This window comes from Peromyscus californicus, unplaced genomic scaffold (genome assembly GCF_007827085.1).
Source record: "Peromyscus californicus insignis strain IS unplaced genomic scaffold, ASM782708v3 Scaffold_3__1_contigs__length_106647218, whole genome shotgun sequence".
NCBI lineage: Eukaryota > Metazoa > Chordata > Mammalia > Rodentia > Cricetidae > Peromyscus > Peromyscus californicus.
Genome location: NW_026294551.1, coordinates 57182422 through 57200280, shown reverse-complemented (window position 1 = coordinate 57200280; position 17859 = coordinate 57182422). Strand labels below are relative to the sequence as shown.

Below are 17859 nucleotides of genomic sequence, written 5' to 3'. Positions count from 1 at the left end.
GAGGACACTATTTTGCAACTGTTCCCATGGTCTTTCAAGTGTTTTAAGTAGTCAACATGATGTGCTTTGTCATATGGTGCAATATAAAGCAGACAACATCTATGAAGTTGGCATCCTAAAACAATCTATGGTCTGAATCTAATCACCTGGGAGAACCTGACTCACAAAGAATGCAAACTTCTAAAGCTACTTCCAAAAAGGTCAATCCCATGGAGGGAAAAAAAAAAAAAAAAAAGGAATGGTCCAGGCCAGCTCAGACTAAAATAAAGAATGCAAAAGCTGAAAATGAGGCATCATTTTAAGGTGACTATTTTTTAGATATTTAGGAAATGTAAGTATTACCAATGTAATAAAACAAAATTCTTGACTATTTTATTCATGTAAATGTTACTGTGTTCATGCAAAAGAATATACATCTTGGGAAAGGGACACCTGAGTGTTTAGAATAAAATGGTTCAGCAAGCATGCAAGTGTACAACACACACATGCACACATGCATACATTCACATATTTATATGTGGGGAAAGAGAGCTTAGCAAACTGTAAACCATTTCCATATAAAACATTATGCAAAAATTCTATATTTCAGATCTTCCTTACATTCAACAAGTTAAAGAGTAATTCTAGCTTCTCTAGACTGAGAAAAAAACTATAAAAGCCTACCACATGGCATTTCAGGTGATTCCAGTTCTTATAAAATGGAGGTTGAAGTAGGAAGATCCCAAATTTGGAGCCAGCCTGGACTTCATTAAACCTTGTTTCAAAAATACAAGCAAAAGGCATTTCTGATATGTTACAATATATCCAGGAGAGTTAAGCTACTTCCAGGCTTTCAAAATTAATGATCTTGTCTACGTATTAATGTCAGCCTCTGTAAACCAACTGATAGGACTATTTCATTTGATCCAGTAGTATCAGAGCTGCAGAGGTTACAGTTGGCCTGTAGGATAAAGTTGTAGGATAGGATAGGCCTGTAGGATACAGTTGTCCCAGAGTTGGGTAAAGTCAGGAAGAACATTGACTCCTTAGGCTCCTTTTCTTGGTGGCCTCGGAACAACATCTCTACGCAAGAACACGGCCTGTTTCTTTCTTTAAAAGTTACCTGAATTCAGAACAGTTGGCTATATCTGGACCATAGCTATATCTTTAAGACTTGCATGAATCAAAAGCAATTCTTTCTTTCTTTCTTTATGTATGTATTTATTTATTTATTTATTTGCCCTGGAAGAGATGAGAATGGGGGGTGGGCTGGGGGGAAGTGGGGGGGAGGACAGGGGAATCCGTGGCTGATATGTAAAATTAAATTAAATTATAAAATAAAAAAATTTTTAAAAAAGCAATTCTTAAGGAACATCATACTGTGCTCATGTTTGGGTATGCTTTGTTCCTAAGTGTTCTGGTGCTAGAGGCTTGGTCCCCAAGATGTCAGTAGTAAGACAGTCAATCATTTAGACAATAGACCATTATGAGGTGAGGCTTCTAAAGAAGTTAGCTGGTCAAAGGGGGACTCAGAAAGGATTGGCGATGGGCTCTTAAGTCAGGTCTCCTGGGAAGGGGTTGTTATAAAACAGGGCCCTTTAGCCCTTTCTGCATGCAGACAATTCCCTTTCCATTTCTCTGCCATACTGTGGTAAAGTTGAAGGCTCTCACCAGAAGCAAACAGATGAGAGCCACTCAGTCTTAAACTTTTGGCCTCTAAAACTACAAGTTTAACATTCCTTCCCTATAAGTACTCAGCTTTAGGTGTTTTGTTATCACAAGAACAGCAATAAAACCATATTGTTACAGAGAAAATTGTTCCAGCTAATCTTCGCACTAAACCAGCTCTGAGTCAGGTAACATGCTTAGTTATTCTCTGGGCTGTATGGTTACTGAATGTGTCAGTTATGGCAGTTACCAAATGTGTCTAATCATTCTGATTTCTTGTCTTTGAATCTGCTATGCCATTTGTTCCTAATTAACATGATGAAAATAGGATTTTCTAAATTGCATCTATCGAGTGAGACAACATTCACAAAGCTCAGATTCTAAAAGAAAATGTCTTTCTACACACACACACACACACACACACACACACACACACACACACACACACAAACAAACACTCTCTCTCTCTCTTACATTTTCGTTTGTAGAAAAAGTGAATCAAAAAATCTAATAAACAGGGTACTGACAATGCAACGATTCTAAAGTAGTGTCAATACTGAAATATGCAATGCTTTCCAAACATGAAGCCCATGTATACCAAGCAACAGAACACATGTAAAGAACAGGCAGCACTGTGTTCCACATGATCACACACTGAAGAAACAGAATTGAAGGCAAACTGATTTCCAAGTGATATAGGGAAGAAAATATATTCAAGGTTTTAAATGAATATGAAATCAGAAGAAACACCAGGCCCATTCATCCAGAGCATGTCACAAAATCTTGAACATCTAGCTTGTGATTGTTCTGACTAAAAACTTTTGTTGACACTTATAGAAGCAATCATGAAGGAAACAAAGGAGGACTTTATCTTTATTTTAAAAAGGTTCTTGGAGACATGATAGCTCAGTGAGTAAAGGTGCTTGTTGAGTGAGACTGGTAACCTTGGTTCAGTTCTTGGAATCTATTATGTAAAGGTGAGAGGAGAGAACTGACTCCATGAAGGTGCCCTCTGACCTCCACACATGCACCACGGCACACATGCCCCCATGCATGTGTGAGGTTTTAAAAAGTCTACAGTACTGAAACAGACTGAGAGAAAAGGCTCAATCAACACCAGCAAACCTTATCATCACTTATAGGAGCATGCTGCTCTCAAGGACCATGGACACTAAAAGAAGAAATTGGCACGGGGCGCGCGGGGGGGGGGGGGGGGGGGGGGGGGGGGGTGTTAAAATACAGCAAACAGGGAAGCTCTGAAAGAACAGTTTTCCTGAGGGAAAACTGCTTCCTGCTAAATGCCTAAGGTCTCTAGCTTTACATGTATTGCTGTGTTCCATCCATCCCTGAAGTAAAAAAATCACAATTGGAGCACAGCTTCAGACTCTGCAAAACACACTGCATTCTGCCAGGAACTGTGTTCCTGTACCAAGTTACTCTTACAGAACTTCTAACAGCATCCTTCAGCAGCCTAGAACATACATCTCTCAACTGATACTGATTATCTATTATGGCCAAGAAAGTACAAGAGATAGAAAGAACACAAAGACACAGACCATTTATCACCTGGTTGACTGGGTGAGTTGAATATAATGAAAACAAAAATCAGGAAAGACCGTAAATCTTAAATGCCAAACAAGAGGATTAACATGTATAAGGAGTGCTGTGAAATAATTTAGCAATGTTTCCAGAAGTTAAAACTTAAGCTTGGAAATGCTGAGGGCGAGAGATATTCTAGCACAGTGAAGCTACATGGCTGAAGGCAGATCCCTTATACCTAGCACCAAATGGCACAGACTCTATGCAATGACAGCCAAGCAAGAGACTTGGCTGCACACTTACTGCCATATATGGCCTACACCCAGCATCTCTTGTCTTGGCAATGGAGTCCACAAGTTGTCCACTGATGCCGAAATCACAGAGCTTAATATTTCCACTTCTGTCCAGAAGAATATTGGAAGGTTTGATATCTGCAAGAGATGCATGCCATTCAGTATACAACTGATCAATCAAGCAACTCCAAAGTACTATAGTCGAAACTACTGAAAATTTTGAGTCCTTAAATTGAGATATACAAGAAACAAAACTTCACTTAGCACATGCAATCATTTATTTATGTTTTAAACACACATCAATAACTAAGACCAAAGGTGGTGGCTCATCCCTTAATCCCAGCACTTATGACACAGATGGGAGAGTATTGCCAAGAGTTTGAGGCCAACCTGGGCTACAGAGTAAGACTTTGTCCATGAAACTAAAAAGAGACTAGGACTGTAATATAACAGGCCAACTCCTTTCACCACTATAATTTAACAAGCTGGAAGACATAACATCTCATAACATCTTCACATGTATAAAACACAAACAAATCATGGTTTCCAGCAGTCAAATGAGGAATGAACTTTATCAGATAATAGACTAAGACTAAGCTAATTTTCAAAAGATGTCAACAATTACACAACAAAGTATAAGGTATACTAACCTAGCATGAACCAACAATTTCATTAAGTATTGCTTTAATTTATGAAAGCGTTATTTTAAAGGAAGAAATTATTTATTCTCAAAAAATGCAGTTATTTCTAAGAGATTTTTTTAGGTTTGATTTTATTAGTGTTTGTTTGTGTGTGTGTGTGTGTGTGTGTGTGTGTGTGTGTGTGTGTGTGTGTGTGTTTAAGTGTAGGCCAAGTGTGTGAGGAGAGACCCTGGAAGGTCAGAAGCTATCAGATCCCCTGAAGCTAGATTTCAGGAGGCTGTGAACCACCCAGGGTGGGTGCTGGGAACAGAATTTGGGTCCTGTGGAGAGCAGCAAGCACTTTTAACTGCGGAATCAATTCTCTAGCCCCTCTCAAGGTCTTTTGATCTTAAGTGGCTTTCTCCAGTTTCTCCCAAACAACTTTCCCTTTGACTCATTTCTCTGACTTTCAGAACTACTGTGCCTTGTTCAGCATGCAGACAGCCAAAGGTCCTCCTCAATGATAATCACCACCAATGTACCAATAAGCTGACTGTCAAAATTTCCCCTATGCTGTCCAATTTTTCTATTTCTATCACAATCCTTCTATCTATTTCATTACCAGTATCATGGAAAACTTAATAAATTAAGACACAGAAAACATCTATACATCATTCCAAAAGTCCAGAAAAGCTCCCCTATGGTAACAGACCCAGAGGATCACCTCTTAAAAACACCCATTCCTAATCCTCCCATCCTTTCTCGTGGAACCGGCATCTTGTCAAGGCTTCTATCCACACTTCTAAACGTGGCTCCTGACGAGTCTCAGCTTTATCAGGGTAAGTCTCGTGTTCTTAGAGCAGGGGACAATTCTAGTGAATGTGACATAGAATACAAACATGAAAAAAAAATGTTCCTGCTGCTAAAAAAGTCATCCAGGAAATGAGAGTCCTTTCTTCAGTATTGCTTCTGTTGGGTCTAGAAGTAATACTTAGAGCTGAGGTGGTCATTAATGCCACACAATCGATGCTTTTACAAACGGGTTATGTTTTAAGGGAGTTTCAGTTTATAATGTGAATTTTAAGTCTCTTTTACAAACACATGCTCTAAAGTGAGAAAAAACATTTCATAAGAGAAATACCATGGCTTTAAAATGCTTGAGTATAGGGACTGGGAGTGTAGCTAAGTGGTAGGGAGCACTTGTCAGGCATGCACAAGAACCTGGGTTCAATTTCCAGCAACGGGGGTGGGGGGATGCCTTAAGGTACTGTCTCCTCAGACTCTTCTTTGAATGTCTACATGGCCACTCTGATGCTCTGACCACATGCAGTCATCAATTATACTGGGCAATGAGTGATTTATTTTTAGCCATTTATGTTTCCCTTTTATTAATTTTATTGGCACATTTGAACTGTACAAAAGGATTCATTATCAACAATAACTATTTCTAACTAAGATCAAGAATCTGTAGCAAAATGTAATTGTAAATCTAAAACACTTACTCAGTTAGATGGACATTTAAAGAACCCCAGGGGAGGGCAAGCTGATGCTTCAAGGTATACACCACTTGGGGTTTCTCTGTGTTTGTTTGGTTAGTTGGGTTTCTTGTTTTGTTGGCCACAAACACAAATATTCCATGAAAGTTTATATAGTATTATGGTAGTTTTCATTAAAAAATGTTTTAACCAATTTAAGGAGAAAAAGTTGACTCCTATTCCACAGAAAGCAATCCATACCCACCTCTGTGAATAATTTTCAAGTTTTCTTTTAAGTGGTTTAGTGCTTTCACAGTCTAGGGAGAAAAAGAAGAGGTGGGATAAAGATTTTTGTGTTTTTAATAAAACAGCCCAACCACCTATCACAAGCAATAGCCTCCATAGTCCTCTGTATGCTTTCTCAGTTTAGCATTTCAAATGCTATCCTTCTGTATTTTGAATGACAATGGCATATAATTTTACATTGGAAAGTTGCCTTTTCATGGTCCTCTCTGACCGTTAAGAAAACAGTAACATGACTTACATATTAAGTCACTAAAAAGTTGTATTGTTTTTGTACCTCAAGCCTATACAATCATAAAAATAGCACAAGTTCACTGGACTGGTTCTACTATCCATGATGGTGATAATCTCCATAAATCCTCAGTTCCTCACACTCGTTCACTAAACCCCTGATGTAAGTTCTGCAGATCCAGCATATCTGCTCAGCCAGCAGCAACTTATCCTGTCATGGGTCACACTACTCATGATTAGAAATCATAGGCTTCTTCAGAAAGGGAGGCAACAGAGACTTGACAACAGGCCAGCACATTTGCTGTTTAAAAAAGGAAAAAGGAAAGAAAAAAGAAAGACAGAAAGAAAAAGGAGAAGTCAAGTCTTTGCTGTCAGGGGAATTATATGGAAAATGTAGAAAATACCACCTTGTATTATCTGAAAAACCCTTCCTGTGTGTTCACTGGTCTATTAATTAGCAAGAGACTTTACAGAAAGTAATTTAAAATGTGCTTAATACATAATAAGGTGATTACCTAGTCTGAAAAACACAAGCACACATGTACTAATTAAGTTATTCATGTACATACTATATACATTACAATACATGATAAAATAATTTTATATTTGTTTTCCAAATTTCACAGCCATCCTGTTATGCTGTAGTTAAGTGGGGTTATGAGATCAGGCTATGGAGGTTTTAATCAACAACAATTAAAACTGTAAATACCAAGGTAAATTAATATTTCCATGCTTTTGGATTTACCATCTATAAAAATGGGATATTACTTACCATAGAGTTACCAAGAAAATTATGTTATAAAATCTTGGCTCAACACAAATAATATTCACTCACCATTAACTACTATCATGATTCTATTATTGTATAGTACTGCAGTACTATTCTACTGTATAGTACTATTGAATTCTAATACTGTGAACAGTGGCAAGTTCTAAGACAACAGTAGCTTGGTACAATGGAGGGGTGCTAAACAAACTATCAATGTAAGAGCTACATATTCATCTGAGCAATCAATAAGTTTCTAGTTCAACTCAGTTTATAGTATTATATGAAAATATATATCTTAGGTTAGCTAGCTAATGAAAAGTTTTAAATTTAATCATTAGTTTGGCAGTGACAAAATTTTAACAAAATTATCCATCTTAAAGTAACTTATTAACTATGGTTTAATCAAAAATTTAGGCTGGGCAGAGGTGGTACACGCCTTTAATCCCAGCACTAGGGAGGCAGAGCCAGGTCAATCTCTGTGAGTTCAAAGCCAGCTTGGTCTACAGAGCAAGATCCAGGTCAGGCACCAAAACTATACAAAGAAACCCTGTCTTGAAAAACAAAAACAAAAAACAAACAAACAAAAAAAAATTCAAAATTACTCAAAAAATTAAAAAGTCTACTAAATGCACACATCTCTTACAACTGAAATAGAGTCCAGAAATTATGTTTTTAAATCAGTTTCATTAGCTTTAGAAATCACTAAGCTGGCAACTGACAAGCTAACTTGGGGAAGGGACTAATTCAAAGAAATCAGAAGTAACATGCAACCACAGTATGATTTAGCTCACACACCAACTAACTAGACAAGTATCTCTAGCTCAGGTTCTCAGGGGTTCTAATGTCTTATCAGTTTTGCTTTATAAAAAATAAGTTGCCTTTTCCACTGTAAAATAAATTGAACATACTCATCAAATAAAAGATGAGAGCAAGAAAGTAAGTGATTGTAAATTCAGTTTTCAAACCATAACACATATTCCCATTTCCCTTTTTGGTCTTCTAGTAAAAGTGAAATGATCAAATTAATCATTGCTGGCTACTAAGATTGCAAGTCAACTTTTTAAATGGCTTAAATTGAATAATCCTCAGTCTTAAACCACAGCAAAACATACCTTGTCGAAAAGCTTCAATTAAGGGGCTTCAAAAAGACTTCTGCCACTCTGATTAGCTTAGGGATATAATCTACTTAAGATAGTTAAAACAACAAGGGAAACAAATATAAAATTGCATATCTAGTTTTACTTAAGCCAGTCTCTTACGGCTCATTGAGATTTGGATAAGCACAACAATGTAATACTCACAGACCACATTTTGAAAAGTGTTCCTCAGACCTATTATGTTAATTATGACAAAGAAATGACTTTATCTCTTATCCTACTAAAAATGATTTTCTCAGAAAGGCAAGAAGACCAACAGCATGTGCATTCAGAAACACCAGCAACTTCTTCACCCAGTTACACATCAGTGGTGTGAAAGCCAGATACTTACTGCTAAAGTGATTTTGCCTAAGATCTCTTCCGGAATAACGTCATCTAACACACTATATACATATTTGTAAAACTTATCAAACGAGGTAGACATGAGCTCCATACAGATCCAACAGTCGCCCTGTAAAACAACAGAAGCTTGTCACCACTAAAATCCTAATATTAAGCACTGGTGCCTCCCCTAGTTAGGAGAGAAACAGAATCCAGAAGGAAGACATCTTGTGCTGCTTTTACACTGAACCTACAACTCATGATCATTTTTTATTCACCATTAAGGACCTGGGAATAATAGCCTACCTGCATTTAAACATAATTACGTGTCTAAAGCCTGTTTTACCCACTCTTTTTTTGGTGTTTTTTAATTTATTCATTTTTTCAAGTATGTCTGTGTGTGTGTGAGAGAGTGCAGTACCCTCAGAGGCCAAGAGAGGGTGTCAAATCCCCTGAGACTAGGGCTGCATATAGGTAATTGTGTGCTGGAAATTGAACCCAGGGCCTTTACAAGAGCAGTCAGTGCTTCTAATGGCTGAGCCATCTCTTCAGCACTATTTTGTCCACTCTTAACTTACATAGAAAACTTTTGTACTTTGATAAAATTTTCAAATTTTGCCATAACTGAGCAAAAAATTGGGAAATATATGTATTTATTTTGCTTGTCTTCAGGAAATCAGTGCTGGCAACCATTAAGACAGGGTAGGAAAACAATTTTATCATAGAGACACAGGAAGAAGTTCCTGCTTTCTTGCAGTCACTGTGATCTGATAACAGCACAAACAGTGTTCTAGTGATGAACAATTCCTAAGTTTCAAATTGTGTGTTTACCTCCATAGGTGAGAACACCCTATGATGTCCTACCCCATCCCACCACTGATGGAGTCAGCATTTCACCCTATGTAGTCATGTTTTCTATAGTACCTAGTATATACATGTAGCCATTTTTCTATAGTAACCACACTAGTTATTAGACCAACTGTCACAAGAGTTGTGCTTCAAGTAACCCTAAGGTATTATAACTATTACACCTTATGATTGGTATAATTATGATTATCACTTACTGTGTCAATATTATGTTGAATTTTTTCACTGGTATATGTGCAGGAAAAAACAATATAAGAGTTTGGTAATATCAGAGGTGTCAGGCATCCACTGGATACACCTTGGGATGTATCTCCTGCAAATAAGGGGAGCCTACTGTAGCCAGACTGACATTTGATAGAATCACCCCATGAATAGGAATACATCTTTAATATTCCATAAGCTACAGAAACTAAACAAGTCAAAACAGAGAACGGTGTACAACACTGAGAAAGTATCTTAAGTTCCTTTCCTTGACACTGTGGTCATGGAGGTAGGCAGGAAAGGTAGGAGAAAGCGCAGGGCCTTGGCAGGAAAGGAACTAGCAGCTGTGTCCATTTGAACAGGATATACAGCACTGACCAAAGGAGAAAAGCTACCATCAGAGATAATGCTGAAAATCATCTTCAACAACTTTGATGTTGCTACTAATTTATGGAGACAGTTGTAGTTTCAAAGGTTTTCTACCCAGTAACCTCTTAGTGCTCAAGCCTGTTCTAGACTAAGGAAGTTAATGCCCCTGAAGGGGAAAGCATTCACTAGTGACTGAGCTTTGTGGAGAATGCAGCTTCCCTAAGTCTTTTCTTCAGTTAGGCCTCATAGCACAAGCACATTCACCTCATAAGTGTGAAGAGCATACACTGAAGAACACTGAGATGAGTAATAGGACTAGAACATTTATGTCACTAAATGACTGGGGAACATTTTTAAAGCATATTTGACATAATAAACCTTTACATTTCCTTTCTTCTCAATGTTAACTTTCTACAGTATTCTCAGAGAATAGTTCTCAAAGAAAAATCAAAACTCTCCACCAAACACACACACAATTTTATTGTCTTCTAAAGACACCTCTTAGTAGATTTACTACCAGCAAATAAGTAATTTCAGGGGTGGAAAGACACCTCCTGCTGAAAGCCTGGGAGGCCTGACACTTTCTGTTTATGTAGGCCTATGCCTCCTCCCTGCTCATCTATGAAATGAGACTGCCCACTACCATCTATGGACTGTAATAAAGGTCCCGTGAGTTAGTAGAGGGAAAACATAAAGTGCCTTGCACGTGGATGGTGCGGGGTTGGGGGGTGGGGGTGTGTGGTCAGAGCAGACCACCACCAGGAAGGAAGAAGGAACTGAGAACTGAAGATGAGATGGAAAGACAGCAAGCAGCTGCAGAGGGACATCCCTGCAGGTTCTAAGGGGCACAACCAAGTTCTACCCCTCTGCCATTTCCTGTTGTCCATAGCTACAAACAGACCAAAGCCATGAGCCAGGCTTGAAGAAGAACAGGAAGGAGGGGAGAGAATGGGAGGAAACCACCTACGCTGCCCAAAAGAGCAGTGACAGCCTGTCATGTTCAGTCAAAGGTGCCTGGAACACACAAGAGGAGAAGGGAGGTGGGCTGGGGAGAGATGGGGGGAGAAGAGAAGGGGACCTGTGGTTGGTATGTAAAATGAACAAAAAAATTTCTTAATTAAAAAAAAGGAAAGAAAATGGAAAAAAAAGAAATTCCTGAATGTGCATTTATTGGGAAACAAAGGCAGAAGATGATAAAATATTGAATTAACAAGATGAGATTCCTGAAGATAAAATCTAGATAAACTCAACAACATACTTATACACCAACAACAACCATTTAGAAAATAAAATATTTATACATACATCATTGACAACAGAAAGTAAAGCAATAAGGCACACAGGAATGGGTCTAATGAGATAGGAAAAAGACTTATACAACAACCAACTATAAAATGTTGCCAAAGACCCTAACAGATCAAGCAAATGAATACTACATCATGGATAAAATGAACTTAATAGGTATCTCTAGAATCTTCCATACAACAGATATGGAATCTGAGCAGCCCAGGGAACCTTCTTTATGATAGAACACATTCTAATTCACAAGCAAGTATTCACAAAACAAACAAACAAATCAAAATAACAACTTAGACCTTATCAAATCAGTAGAAAAACTAATAAACTATCAATAGCTGGAAAAATCACAAAATCAAACAAACACTCAAGAGACTGAACAATTCTTTCTGGAATGAACAGTGTACCAATAAAGAAATCAGGAAGGAAGCCAGATGTTTTTCAGAACCAAATGAAAATGAAAGCAGTTTGCCAGAATTTCAGTATACACCTACTGCTCCTCTAAGAGGAAAATACATCGCTATGAGTACTTACACTAGAAGAAAAATCAGAGCAATCACAAATAAGAGCCTAATACATTCCAAGAACATTATTCATTAATGCATAATGAAAGTCATGGCAAAAATTACTGAAAGAGAGACAAAAAGAATTATACACAGAAGCAATCAAAGAAAAAGTTGGTTTTGCCTGGTATGGTGACCGCACCATTAGTAGCAGCACTTCAGGAAGCAAATCTTTGAGTCTGAGGTCAGTCTGGTCTACAGAGTGAGTTCCATGTCAGCCAGGGCTACACAGACAGAACCTGTCTGAGAGAGACAGTGAGACAGAGAGAGAGAGAGAGAGAGAGAGAGAGAGAGAGAGAGAGAGAGAGAGAGAGAGAGAGAGAGAGACATACACACATACACACATACACACACACACACACACACATACACACACACACACACACACACAGAAGAAAGAAAAGAAAAAGTTGGTGCTCTAATAAATAAAACTGGCACATTCCCTGGTCAATCTAATTAACTAGGGAAAATTAAAATTAATAGAGTTGGAAAGGGGTATAGTACAACATATGCCAATGATAGAGGATCACTAGGAATTGCTTTCAAAATATATAATTTTTTCTTTCTCAAGACAGAGTTTCTCTGTATAACAGTCCTAGCTGTCCTGGAACTCTCTTTGTAGACCAGGCTGGCCTTGAACTCACAGAGATCCACCTGCCTCTGCCTCCCAAGTACTGGGATTAAAAGCATGCACTATTACCACCTGGCTAAAAATATATTCTTAAAAGACTAGAAAATCTAGGAAAGATAAATTTATAGACATATACAGCTTAACAAAATAAAGTCAAGAAGATAAAAGCAACCAAGCAGATCCACAAGGAGCAATAAAATTAAAGTTATAATAAAATCCCCCAACAAGGAAAAGCCCAGGAGCAGAAAGACTGACTGACGATTTTGATCAGATTTTTCCAGAAGAGCCAGCACCAACATCCCAACATCCTCAGACTGCTCCATAAAACAGAAAGGAAGGAACACTATTCTACAAAGTTGCCATTACAGTAACACCAAACACACACACACACACACACACACACACACACACACACACACACACACACACACGGTATTTCATAAATATCAAGCTGGTTTCATTCCAGTAATGTAAGGATTGTTTCACACATACACATACACTTATACATACTACTTTTCTGTAACCATAACCAAGGCAACTCTTAGAAGTTTATTTGGACTTATGGGTCTAGAAGGATAAGAACCCATCATGGTGGGAAGGCATGGTGGCAAGCAGCAGCAGGAACAGGAAACCAAATGTTTATATTTTTAAGTACAAGCACAAAGCAGAGAATGAACTATAGGTTGAATGTGAATATATACTTTCAAAGCTTGTCCCAGTACCATACTTACTCCAGGAAGGCCATACCTCTTAAAACTCTCCAAACAGTGCCACCAACTGGAACTGGGGACCAAGTATCAAATGCCTGAGCCTATGAGGGACATTTTTCATTCAAGTCACCTCATACAATAAAATAATACAGCACATTAATAAAACTCAAGGAGAGAATCGCATGATCATCTCAACAGATACAGACAAGGCTTTTGACAAAGTGTAACATTCCTTCAGGATGAAGGCCCTAAAGAAATTAAGGTTAGAAGCACACATAGCAAACTTATAGTCTAGACTACCATGAATTAAGAGAACTGAAGGCATTTGCTCTGACATCAGAAAAGAAACAAGGGTGTCCCCTTTTATTTGACATAATGTTCAATGAGCAATGAGACAAGAGAAAGAAATTTAAAAGGATACAAATAATGAAAAAAGAAGTCAAACAATCCCTATTACAGATGCTATAATCCTTTTTCTTTCTTACTTTCTTTTTTTGAGACTAGGTTTGTCTGTGTAGCCCTGGCTGTCCTAAAACTCAATTTGTAGACCAGGCTGGCCTAGAACTCAGAGATCAGCCTGCCTCTGCCTCCCAAGTGCTGGGATTAAAGGCATGCACCATCATGCCTGGCTGACATGATCCTATTTTTGAAAGACCCTACAGACTCTATCAGAAAACTCTAGATGTGGTGACCACAGTAAAGTAGCTGTGGTGGTTTGAATGAGAATGGTCCCTATAGGCTCAGATATTTAAATACTTGGTCTCCAGTTAGCGGGAAGGATTATTTGGGAAGGATTAGGAGGTGTGGCCTTGTTAGAGGAAATGTGCCATTGGGGGTGGGCTCTGAAGTTTTAAAAGCCCACACCATTCCCAGCAAGCTCTCTCTGCCCTTTTGTCTGCTGCCGTGCTCCCCACTGTGATGGCCATGGACTCTAATCCTCTGAAACTCCAAGCCTCAATAAACCCTTTCTTCTCTAAGTTGCCTTGGTCATGGTGTCTCTTCACAGCAAAAGATAAGTAACTAAGACAGAAACTGTATTTTATATCTACTACAAATATAAAACTCAGTAGCCTTTCCATATACTAACAATGAACTTGCTCAGAAAGAAATTGGGGGGGGGGGGGGGAACCAAGCAAACAAAAGCAAAACAAAACAAAAAAACCCTCATTCATCAATTTCAAAAAAAAAATAAATAAAACCCTAACCAGGAGGGCAAAACTGTAAAGCCTGGAAGGAAGAAACTGAAGAATATACTAGAAGATGGAAAGACCTCTAAAGCACGAATGAGTACAATTAACATTGTGATAATTAGATATATATATGACCCAAAGCAACCTACAGGCTCAGCACAGTCCCTGTTCTGGCTAGTTTTCTGTCACTTTTACACAAGCTAGAGTCATCAGAGAGGAGGGAGCCTCAATTGAGAAAATGCCTCTGTAAGACTGGGCTGTAGACAAGTTTGCAAGGCATTTTCTTGATTAATGATTGATTGAGGAGGGCCCAGTTCATTGTGGGTAGGGCACCCCTGGACTGGTGGTCCTGGGTTCTATAAGAAAGCAGATTGAGCAAGCCAGTATTAAGCAGCATCCCTTCATGGCCTCTATATCATTTCCTGCCTCCATGTTATTGCCCTTCTTGAGTTCCTGAACTCACTGCTTTTGATGATGAACTGTTCTATGGAACCATGAGTGAAATAAACCCTTTCCTTCCCGAGTTGCTTTTTGGTCATGGTGTTGCATCACAGCAATAGTAACCCTAACCAAGATAGTCCCATCCAAATTTCAGTGGGATTCCACATAGAACTAGTAAGAAAAGCAAAATAAAAAATCAAACAAATGAATACTAAGCAATACTAAAAAGAAGAAACAATACTGGAGGCATCATAATACCTGATCTGAAACTATATCAACAGAGACACACAATGGCAGAAATAGTGGTGGTACTGCACAGAGACCAATGGTATACAAAACAGGACCCAGAAATGAATCTAGAAAGCTACAGCCACGAAATCTTAAGACAAATGTGCTAAAAATATAGTTACAAAGGAAACCTCTTCAACAAATAGTGCTAGTAAACTGGATATTCAATGTAAAAGAAGGGAACTAGGTCCGTATCTTACACACTTACACACTTACACACACACACACACACACACACACACACACACACACACACACACACACATATCCAATATTGACTAGAACAAAGACCTTAATCTAAGACCTACAGTTGCTAGAGGAAAACAAGTAGAACATTCCAAGCAGAGGCACAGGCAAGGCCTTTTTAACAAGGACTTCAACATCATGTAAACAATTCTAAGAGAACTGACAAATGGGATTACATGAAATTAAAAAGGTTCTATATATAAAAAAACAAAAAAAAAAAAAAAACAGGAACAGAGCAAAGTAACTACCTATAGAATAAGGGAAAGTCTTGGCCAGTGATATAACTGACAAAGGATTAATATCTAGAATCTATAAAGAACTACAAGTTAAACACAACAAAATAAAACCTGATCATCCAATCAATAAGTAAGCTAATGAATAGACAATTCTCAAAGGAAGAAATACAAATGCCTAAGAAACATTTGAAAAAGGGTTTTCAAAATGCTTAGCAATCAAAGAAATAAAAATTAAAACTGCTCTAAGATTGCATCTCACCTTGTCAAAATGGCTCTCATAAAGAAAACGAATGCCGATGGAGATGTAGGAAGAGAGTAACCCTTATAAACTGCTGGTAGGAGTGTAAACTTGTACAGTCACTATGGAAATCAGTATAGAGGCCCTCAAAAACGCTAAAAGTAGAACTACCATCTGATATGGCCATAGCCACTCTTAGGTATACATCCCAGATCTAAATCAACCTATCAGATATGCTACCACATTCACATCTGTTGTTGTACATTCACAACAGTCAAAGTACAGAACCAGCCTCAATGTCTACCAACAGATGAATGGATTTTTAAAAATATGGTATAAATACACAATGGAATTTTATTCTTTGGTAAAGAATAAAATTATATCCTTTGCAGGAAAATGGATGAAACAGGAAACAATCATATGAAGCAAATTAAGCCAGATTCAGAAAGATAAATACTGCATATTTTATGCCACAAGCAGAATATATAATATGCACACGCGCATATAGACATACGTATGTATATATACATATATACACAAAAATGACATGAAAGTAGAATAGGAACTGAGAGGGGAGGAAGAAGTCTGAAGGAGGGAGTAAAGTGAGTAAGAAGGTGTACTAACCACTGACACGAGAGCAGAAAAGGTGACCGTTAAAAAACGGAAGGTACTCAGCAACAGGGAATGTGGTGGGTTGAAAGAAAATGGCCCCCAAAGGGAATGGCACTATTAGGAGGTGTAGCCTTGTTGGAGGAAGTGTGTCACTGTGGGGGTGGGCGTTGAGGTCTCTTTTGCTCAAGATTCACTCAGTGTGACAGTCAGTCAACTTCCTGTAGCCTTTTGGTCAAGATGTAGCCAGCATCACAACTGCCTGCATGCCTACATGCTCCCCATCATGATGATAATGGACTGAACCTCTGAACTGTAAGCTGCCACCTCAATGAAATGTTTTCCTTTATAAGAGTTGCCATGGTCATGGTGTCTCTTCACAGCAATAGAAACCCTAACTAAAACAGGGAGGAAGGAAAACAAGGAAGGGCAGGTGGGTGGGGCAAATAATAAAAAGGTGTAATGAAAGATACACATAAAGGGTGCTAGAGAAAGGAAAGGGAAGGGAAAAGTGATACAAGTTTATTTTAATTAAAAAATTACTTTTTAAAAAAATAAAGGTGTCACCATGACACCCATTTCATTACTAACCAAAAAAAATTAAACATAATAATTCTTAAAAAAATCTACACTGAAGTACTGATACACAGATATGTCACATTCTTAATAGAAAACATATGGGATTCAGAAGTAACAACCACAAATATACAGAACTATTCACATTTGTATAGGTGATAATCATCCTTTAATGTAAGAAGCTGTGAGTCCAAATTTCACTGGCGTTCCTCCCTAGAACTAGTAAGGAAAGCATAACAAAACAAACCAATGAGTGGCCAAAGCAATCCTAAGCAGAAAGAACAACCTACAGGTTAACTTGGATGGTTCTGTACTACAATAATGAGAGACAACTTCCTTGTTAATGGGTCACTTTGCTGAAGATCAGAATTTAATCCTGCCATCTTCTTACCCAAATTAAATATGCATTTATCAGCTAAAAGCTAAATAGTTTACCCGTACCTCTCTGAAGAGTGCACCATAGAACTGAACAATGTATGGGCAATCACTACTCCGCATTACTACATCCAAATCCATGAGAAGTTGTTTTTGTTCTTTTTCATCCACAGTTGACCGTATTCTCTGGAAAAGAATGATAACAGATGTCATACAAACAGAATAGTTTCAGAAACTTGAGTAAAACTTTACCACAGCACTGAAAATTATCAAACTTCATAATATTAACCAGACAGCAAAATTACCATATTTCTTTTACTTTATAATTGTAAGTTTGATCAGAGAACATTTAACAAAAAGCACTCAGGAATTCTTTTAAGGGCACAGGACTCTGGGTCACACATTCACTGATGATAATGGGGGTTACACAACAATGCTCTTAGGCTCTGAGAATTACGCCCACATGCAAATACAAAGAAAATCATAGAGTATAGAAGTTTTCATATGAATAATTATAGGCAGCTTCACAACATATATTTTTAACCATCATCTCGGAATTGTATAGGCTCTAGCATCCAATGCAACAACAGCCTTAACTACCTAGCAACTTTATTCACTGGATTGTGATGGAAAAGAGTCTGGGACAGAAAAAGTGAGGACCAGTATGG

General features: G+C 38.0%; 1 protein-coding gene across 8 annotated transcripts in view; it reads right to left on the bottom strand.

Moving 5' to 3' along the window:
- Positions 1–17859, bottom strand: part of Map2k4 (mitogen-activated protein kinase kinase 4) — a 96961-nt gene that overhangs the window by 13241 nt on the left and 65861 nt on the right. For all 8 annotated transcript variants that reach the window (XM_052756906.1, XM_052756908.1, XM_052756907.1 and 5 more), the window contains 4 exons: positions 17258–17377; positions 8366–8485; positions 5840–5891; positions 3490–3617 (listed from right to left, as the gene is read on the bottom strand). In XM_052756906.1, the coding sequence (XP_052612866.1) occupies positions 3490–3617; positions 5840–5891; positions 8366–8485; positions 17258–17377 (420 nt within the window). The remainder of the gene's footprint in view (positions 1–3489; positions 3618–5839; positions 5892–8365; positions 8486–17257; positions 17378–17859) is intronic.